The sequence below is a fragment of the Pinus tabuliformis genome, chromosome 3_1 (assembly GCF_031772625.1).
Source record: "Pinus tabuliformis cultivar Carrire ecotype Pingquan chromosome 3_1, CPIR1, whole genome shotgun sequence".
Lineage (NCBI taxonomy): Eukaryota > Viridiplantae > Streptophyta > Pinopsida > Pinales > Pinaceae > Pinus > Pinus tabuliformis.
Window position 1 is genome coordinate 561,417,264 of NC_142301.1, and position 9,008 is coordinate 561,426,271.

At 33.9% G+C, this 9,008-nt stretch overlaps 1 protein-coding gene across 1 annotated transcript; it reads left to right on the forward strand.

Moving 5' to 3' along the window:
* The first annotated feature begins 1,547 nt into the window (after positions 1-1,547).
* Positions 1,548-7,270, forward strand: LOC149188226 (putative LRR receptor-like serine/threonine-protein kinase At1g67720). Its single transcript, XM_089412960.1, has 15 exons — positions 1,548-1,761; positions 1,919-2,453; positions 2,799-3,274; positions 3,354-3,480; positions 3,560-3,631; positions 4,456-4,524; positions 4,624-4,695; positions 4,808-4,876; positions 5,044-5,243; positions 5,357-5,565; positions 5,700-5,826; positions 5,979-6,047; positions 6,158-6,347; positions 6,476-6,608; positions 6,726-7,270. The coding sequence occupies exons 1-15, from the start codon at positions 1,677-1,679 to the stop codon at positions 7,059-7,061; spliced, it is 2,769 nt and encodes a 922-aa protein (XP_089269086.1). The 5' UTR covers positions 1,548-1,676; the 3' UTR covers positions 7,062-7,270.
* The last annotated feature ends 1,738 nt before the right edge of the window (positions 7,271-9,008 follow it).

Below are 9,008 nucleotides of genomic sequence, written 5' to 3' on the forward strand. Positions count from 1 at the left end.
ATGTCCCCCTGAAAAGAAACAATTACTGATTCACAATTTACACCAACTCTTAGTGAGGTGTAAATCACAGTAAAAACTTTTATTTAGATGATTCTCCATATAAATTTTCATGTATTTTTACTTAATCTCCACAACTCAAAGTCTTCTGCCTAAATCTTTCAGGGGGTAACAAATAAGGTGAAATTTTATTAGCTTAAGAGCAAGTATTTTATGTGGTATCAGATAAAGTGAAATTTTATTACCGTAAGAACAAGTATTTTTACTGAGAGTTAAAAGGATTGTTTTGAAGACGGATTGTTTTGAAACATATTTACCACCAGAGAGAGTCGATTTCAGTTAATTACACCACAAAATTGTATAAAGCATTTTTTTTGGTCAATGTATGTTTAATTTCCTTGCGTCGAAAAGTTTGATGGACGGTGGGTCTTTAATGGTCAATAACATCAATTTCAAATGAACCATCATGTGTTATGTATTCCCAAGTTTTTGCTTAAATGTGGTCATTGTCGTTGATGATTATTTTTTTAAAATTAAAAAGAAGGAACGGTTAATTTTATCTATCAACTTAGTAAGATGCCGTTGTAGTTTCAACTTCTGCAATTTAATAAACCCTTTTAATTTTAGTTTATTCGATTTTGATTCTTTGATAGTTCTTTAATAGATTGAATTCCTTTTAAATACAATCACATATTAAAAATAATATCATCACATTTCAATTTAAAAAAATATTAAACTACACCATAAAAAAATTGAAATTAATTAGACTACACCATAAATTAAAGGGTTAATTTTTGTTTATTTTTTTAATTTTACTTTAAATAATTTATTTTAAGTTTCATTTTAATTATTGATATTTATTTGGTTAATATTAAGGATTTAAATGATATATTAAAAATAATATCATCAAATTTAAATTTAAAAATTTAATTGAACTACACCATAAAAAATTGAAATTAATTAAACTACAACATAAATTCAAGCATTAATATTTGTTTTATTTTTTATAATTTTATTTTAAATCAGTTTATTTTAAATTTTATTTTAATTATTGATATTTATTTGGTTAATATTAAGGATTTAATTTTTATGGAATGTAAAAAAAATAAGTATGTTATTTTTCTTATTTTATTTAAATTAATTAATTTAAAAAATTATATAAACAAATGTCCTGAGTAATGGTTTTTTTACTATGATATATTGACAATGGACTATGTCATATCGATGATTTTGTAGTGAATTTTATTTTATTTTATATCAAATTTATTGAGAAAGTTTTTTCCCGTAATCACATCTTCATCATTTATAAATTTTTATTTTACAAATGAAAAATCTCATTTTAATTAATCTATATATAGTTGACGACGACACCCGAGATTTTACATAATTTCATATAAATTTTATATTTGGTCAATTTGACGTTAGCGGAAAGTCTGTATTTTCTGTGGGCAAATTCACATCCCAAAGGACGCGTCAGATCTCGACGGATGCATCATTACAAGGAAGATACACGCAGAGTGTGGCCGGACCCTTCTGCAGGGCCGACGGTTGAAAAAATGTATAACAGAAACAATTCCGCTTTCAGGATCTAGTGCGATCTGTATGTTTCCAGTTCATGTTTGCGATGTACAGTTATTCGGTGTTAGAATGAGGTAGCAGTTTAAAAGATTAGTGCAATCATGGCAAAAATCGGTTCTGGCAAATCGGCTGGTTGGATGGCTATGACGCTGCTCTCGCATTTATTGGCTGTCATTGCTCAACCAGGTGATTAATTCTAAACATAAACAGCTCATGTGAAAACAGTTACCGGGATATTTTGAATTTTGGTTATTTTCGAATCACTCTTAAAATTTGTGTTTTTGCTCATTGATACTTCATTTTTTTTGTGCATTGTTTGACAAGATACCCTTTGAGGCAGCAGGATTTCTCAGTATCGATTGTGGGGGCAAAACAGATTACACAGACGAAAACAATATAGCTTGGGTTCCGGACGCTAAATACATAAACTTCGGCCAGACAGCAAACACGGGAAACACAGAGTTACCGTCTTACTTGCAAAGTCTACGGTTTTTCCCAAAGCCTCTCAACAAGTGTTGCTATCAATTGCCTGTGGAACCTCAAGTGCCTTACCTCTTAAGATTATGGTTTGTCGTTGGAAATTACACCGGAATTCCACAACTGTCAAACAGCTTCGCTTTTTCTATTGAAACACCGGGTCTGTTAACTGAGAAAAACCTAGCGATTAGCCATAACAATACAGTGCCCGCTGAAAGAATCTTTGTTAGTGCTGGCACTGTGCTGTACATTTGCCTTATCAGAACATCTGAGATTGACGATCCCTTTATCAATGCTATCGAGTTGAGGAGCCTCCGGAGCGGTATGTATTCAGAGGCTAAGCCAGGAAGAATGTTGAAATTACAATCGAGATATTATGTTGGTGGAAATTCGTCGGTAAGGTGAGTATTTTGAGAGATACAAATTATTTTACCCAGTAAATTCTAAGCTAGCAATCGAGTTGAAATTCATTGCAATTCATTTGCCTGTGTATTTCCAGACGTTATATGTCTATTTGAACAGTGGTGAGAGAAAATTTAAGTCAGAACTAATTAGAGTTCAAGTCCTTCATGCTATTTCAATCTCAGTTCGCACCTTAAATCTCTTGTTTTTGTGTTTAGTTTGTAATTCTTAAAAAGTTGGGACTGTGATATGTGAACTTTGAAGTGCGAATTGATGCATTACTGTTGTGCAGTTTCGATATTTCTTGTTAGTAACAGCATTAAATAACCTTTAATGGTAAGCAGGTATCCTCAAGACAACTTCGACCGCATCTGGGTATCAGGTACAGGTTTATTGATTATTGGAGGTTCTGTACAGACTGTAAGTTTACCAGCGGCAATTTCAACAAACAGTACACAAGACCTTCCTCCAGCTATTGTGATGCAAAAGGCGTGGGAAACCATCAACGACACGATATCATTTAATATCAATGGAGGAGAAGGGACCGATTCATGGATGCTCTTATACTTTGCTGAGATAGAAGATCTTAAAATGACAGAAAGCAGATCTTTTGAAGTTTTAATAAATGGTCAACGAGAACTAGCTGAACCCATTACCATAGTGCGAAATTATTCTGCATCAGAGGTCCAACTTCTGTTAAACGTGACAAATTACGACTTGGAACTCGTCAAGACCCCTAATTCGATCTATGGTCCAATACTCAACGCGTTTGAGAATTACGTCGTCGTTGATACGGAAATGGCAACATACAGAGAAGACGGTAAGTGCAATTTGTCTATGACGCTCCTCATATCGAAATTGATGGTATTAAGCCTAACCAAGTAGTGTTTAACCTGCAGTTGAAGTTCTTGAAGGTATCAAAACCAGGTTTGACATAAGAGGTTGGATTTCCGATCCTTGCTACCTTGTTGTCTGGGACGGAATCGGCTGTGATAAAAGTTCACCGGCTAGAAGGATTTCGGAAATGTAAGCTTGATTTTAATTTTTCCGTTTCTGATATTTTTAGTTGAAATTGCAGGAACTTACGCATTGATGTTGTTGCCAGAAATTTGTCGGGAATGAATCTAATAGGACCGATACCTCAGAATATTGGACAAATGACTGCATTAGTTAGCCTGTAAGTCAATTCTAGCGTTATCTGTGTGCACCCGTAAGCTATAATTTTGTATGGAAAAACACAGCAGCCTGATTTTCAATCTCTTTCACTCATCACCCTAATTTTGGTTGAAATTAAATGTAGACTGTGCTTTAGATGTTCAGGAGCGTTCTTCGGAGCTAGATGTGAAATAAAATGGGTCACTCTGATTCTTCGGAATTTTGGTTTTTGTGGTTTAAAATATGTTTTTAAATGAAGAAATGAAATCAGTATTTTAGTTTTGGTTTTTTTGGTTGGGAAATCAGGTAATACATTTTTTGTGAAATTGTGGGGTTTTGGTGTTTAAAATAGGTTTGGAATAAGTGACTTTGTTATTTAAAATATGTTCTTAATAAATAGGGTGCTTTAACTATTGAAAATATGCCAATTTTTGAATTTTCAATAAATGCAAAATAATTCATTATATTTTTAAATGAAGAAGTGAATTCAGTGCTCTAGTTTTAGTATTTTTGAAAATAGATAATGAATTTTTTTATTTTTTTGGGGTCAAATTGTGTTATTTAAATATGTTTTTAATGAAAGAACAAATTCAATTACTTAAAAAATATCTTTAGCCCACTAAAGTTTTACAAATTTTCCAACTAAAATTTTTAACAAATCTTTACTGAATCTCTGCGAAATCGATAAAAAAAAGTAACAAAAAAACCGAACCAAACGTCATAAATTTAAGCTACGGCAAATAAAGATTTAGATTGTGCGAATTTTATCGATCCGTGTGGAAGGTCTTGATTTATGAAGTTGCCATACTGTAAGTAGGACTCATTCATTCTTATTGACATTACCAGGTCACTTGCTGATAACTATCTGACGGGACCATTACCGAATTTATCCAATTTAACCATGTTGGAGAGACTGTAAGTACTTTGTTTTCAACTTAAACCCTAAACCCTACGTTTTTACAAAACCGAGGACTGATCGTCATTTTAATAAAGCATTTAATTCATTTTGTGCAGAAATCTACAAAACAACAGCTTGAACGGTGTCATTCCTGTCTGGCTCGCTGGACTCAAAAACCTTGCAGAGTTGTACGCATCTCTGTCATTACTTTATTCAAAATTAGCACTAAAATCATACTACAGCCCCTTCTGTCTATTTACTGTTATGGTCAAAAGTTTATAGAGAACAATAATATCGCAGGTTCCTAGACAACAATAACTTCAGTGGTGTAATTCCTGCGCAACTTCTCAAACCGCCATTGAATTTCAGGTAATCTAATTTTTATTGCTTGTGTTTCTTATGTTCAACCACAGATTCGCATTCTATTATAATTTTCAGGCTCAAAATTAGCTTTAGTGTTCTTTTACTAGAAATACAACGGATGCTGCCGTCTGAATCGACTTGACACAAAGTATTGTTCGTTTGATGTGTTGCAGATACACTGGGAACCGCTACCTATACCTCCCCTCAAATTCGAACAAGGATAGACTGAGGCTTCTTCTCGGAACAACATTAAGTGGAAGTCTTGGAGTCATCGTTTTAATGTTGATAATGGGTGTTATAATGCATCGCAAAAAATCTAAGAGCAAAGAAAGCAGCAGCATGGAAAAAGAATCTAAACCTGCCGTGGAAGAAGGTCAAGAAATATCTTCAATTTACTATTTTTAATATGATACATGGTAGGAGTGTCCAGTAGAAATTAAACAACTCTAAGACGGCCCTAATTTAACTCCCGCTGATAAAGTGCAGACAATTCAAGGATTATTATGTCAAATTCAACAAAGTCCCACGCCTTTACTCTAGAAGAGATAGTGACAGCCACTCAAAACTTCAGTCAGAAGATTGGGCAAGGGGGTTTTGGATCGGTATACTTTGGTACACTGGAGCAAGGACCAGATATAGCGGTAAAAGTGCTCTCCCTGTTCTCCAAACAAGGAGTTCAGGAGTTCTTGAATGAGGTAATTAGCATGAAATATGGTTCAATTTTCCGATAGAATCTCATTATGTCTTAACATATTGACTGTGGTTTAGCTACTCTCATGAGTAAACAAGGAAGTAGTGAAATTCATGCGTAGCCTCACTGGATGAGCAGGTTGATCTTCTTTCTAGAGTCCACCATAAGAAGTTGGTATCATTATTGGGGTACTGTAATGAATCAAGAGAACCTATGCTTGTCTATGAGCACATGTCTGGAGGGTCCTTAAAGGATCACCTTTATGGTAAATATATTGCTGAGAAACATGTTCGATTCGGTTCGTTCACATTAGATATCAACTAGCCAAAGTAGGGAAAATTAACTTTGGTAATTGGTATCTAATATATATTAAATAGTTAGAGCATGGAAAAAATTTAACCACCCTTTTTCCCCCAGGTCCTACTGCAAAACTTTCACATTTAAATTGGAAAACTAGGCTGAAAATAGCTTCAGATGCAGCACAAGGTAACTCTTTTCTCTCAAGAAATGTCACTCTATATCTTTTGTCATATAGATCGTTAGCACTTTCTATTGATTACCATATTTCTGATCTCATCCACTTGCTCTGTTTGTAGGACTGGAATACCTCCATGTTGGTTGCACTCCAAAGATAATTCACAGGGATATCAAGACGGCAAACATCCTTCTAGACAAGAATTTCAATGGAAAACTGGCCGATTTCGGCCTTTCAAGAATGACAATTGATGGGGAGGCTTCTCATATTACCACTACAGTGAAAGGAACCTTCGGATACCTGGATCCAGAGTATATAATAAATATAATTCTTTGCAATATTCTTGATTCTAAAGCAATTAAATTAATTTCAAATAGCAGAGGGAAATTCATTTTCATTTGAGCTTCTTTGCTAACCTTTTTAGGCCATGTTTTGACAGGTATTTTAGCACTCAAATGTTGACGGAGAAGAGCGATGTGTATAGTTTTGGGGTAGTTTTGTTGGAGATCATTTGCGGTAGACAGCCCATAGATACAAAACTACGTGGAGAGGAACTGAACCTTATTCGATGGGCAAGCAATCTGATTATCAAAGACCCATTATCCATGAATTTTATTACAAGAGATTATGATTGTAGTGCATCTTTTTCTGCAGACTCAAAATAATAGTTATCCCTGTTTTAATTATAGGTCACACCGTATGTGGAGATGGATGAAAATCGTGGCAAAATAACGGAAATCATTGACAAGAGGTTGGGTATAAGTTACGACATCAAATCCATCACCGGCATTGCCAAATTAGCGATTCGATGCGTTCATTCGGAACCATCGGCTAGACCACACGTTAGTGAGGTCGTCGCAGAGCTCAAGGACGCTATCAAACTTGAGGAGCGTAAGACTTCTCTAATGTCGGAGATTGATATCGAGTATGAAGATTTATCCATAGTTTCCATCGGATCCAAAGATATGGAATCTGCTGAAAGCAGCAGCTCGAAGCTAACTCCAGGACCTCAAGAAGGACGATAAAGCTCAAACTTCGTGGCTATCGATATTTGTGGAATGGTAAACAAGTCGCGTCAAGTCAAATCGATAGACGCTGAAACCGGTTTACCTGAAGTTTTAATTGGTTGCTTTGAAATCTTATATATCTGTTAATGTTACAATGGTTTTCATTCAATGAATTTCACTATTTTGAAATCTTCAATAAATTTTATTAGTTTTTATTGTGTAACGCTTTACCAGCCATTTGCTTCATTAATAAGCCATCCACTACCCAGATTTTGGGATGTGGAAGGGTAACACTATCATTAAGATTAAATATTTTATCATTTAGTTTTGATAATAACCATATTTGTTGGTTAGAAAAATATCTGTCAATTTTTTTTATGTGATTTCTACTTAAAAATTTTGCTTAATTTATTATGCATCACAAAAACTTGAATACACAAAAATAAAAATAAAAAATGATTCAATAAATTTCACTGCTTAAAATCTGCAATAAACAATTAAATACACAAAAATAAAAATAAAAAATCATTCAATAAATTTCACTACTTAAAATCTGCAATAAACTTTATTAGTATTTATGGTATAATGCATTTATCTTGGGAGGCTTTACAAGCCATTTGCTTCATTAATAAGCCACGCACTACCCAGATTTTGGGTTGTGAAAGGATAACAATATCACTAAGATTAAATATTCCTGATAATAGGAGAATAATTAAATAAAATTAGTTGTAGGGTTTATTTTGGGTGGTAAGAAAGAGTGATTCATATCATTTTTATCTAAGTTCAGTTCTCACTAAGTTATATAATGGTGTTCAAATTGGTGTGTGAGATAAATTAGTGTAGGAGGTAAGGATAATAAATAAAAATATATGAAATAGAATTGGAAATCAACATTTAATTATAGACCAAGCCTATGGGTCAAATACCATGGTAAATAAAAGAAATATGATAAATAAATATAAATATAAATAAACCACAGATATGGTAAATAAATAAAACATTTTTTTTATATTACTTGAGTGGTTTTATTTAGGTGAAGCCTATGAGCCAAATTACTATTAATACCATGCAAAAAAAACATTATTAACCTTAATTTTAATATTAAAATAGTAATATTATTATTATTATTAAACCTAATATTCATATTAATATTATTAAATTTAATAACTTTGGAATAATACAATATTAAATTTGTTATATTATAATATATATTAATATGTAATGATATATATTAACTCTTGATATATATGAGGGGGAAGAACAAAGACATAAAATTTTAGAGGTAGGGGGATGAGGACCACGAGTCAGCATTACCATCCTTGGGTGAGTCCGACGCACATGAGTAAAGCGCAACACAAGCGCACTTAAGTTTGACGATGGGCGACGCAACCCGAATGCGGTTGTCATGCCCCTACACCTGCGGTAGTCTTCCAACCGCTTGTAGCGAGGTGCGGCACTACCGAACGCGTTCTTTTCACCAATACTAACCTTCGTGGACTACGCCTACTTACTCATTAACATACTTAGTTTGTGTTTCGCAACCAAGTAACTTAATTATCCTTTATACTTAATGAAGCCCATACTCATTCATTATCCATATGCAATTAACCGAGAACAACAACAATTGCAAACAAGTATAAAGGGAGGGGCAACTCCCGAACAGTCTGCCCAACAATGTATTATATCAAGAATATCAGTTTTACAATGTACAAGTGTGCCTTGCCAAACCAAGTCTACACTTAGAATATTTTTATAATCAAGGCATAGAACAGCCTTTTACAACCATGTGCACCCTTGCACAAAGAGGAGTGCTCACCCGAGCCACCTATCTCTCTCTATCAAGTCCTGCACATACTATCTGCACATAATTCCCACCTTGGAACACTTGCCTCACCCAAACCGGCACTTAAAAGTCCAAACTGCACCTTAGAAGTGCTACGCATGAGATATGTGCAGTCTTCTTTT

What these genes read in the sequence shown, in the direction of transcription:
- LOC149188226 (XM_089412960.1), top strand. Translation starts at nt 1,677, where the DNA reads ATGGCAAAAATCGGTTCTGGCAAATCGGCTGGTTGGATGGCTATGACG. An exon ending in GGCTGTCATTGCTCAACCAG is followed by an intron (nt 1,762 to 1,918) that starts GTGATTAATTCT and finishes TTGAGGCAGCAG; the next exon opens with GATTTCTCAGTATCGATTGT. An exon ending in TAAACCTGCCGTGGAAGAAG is followed by an intron (nt 5,244 to 5,356) that starts GTCAAGAAATAT and finishes GATAAAGTGCAG; the next exon opens with ACAATTCAAGGATTATTATG.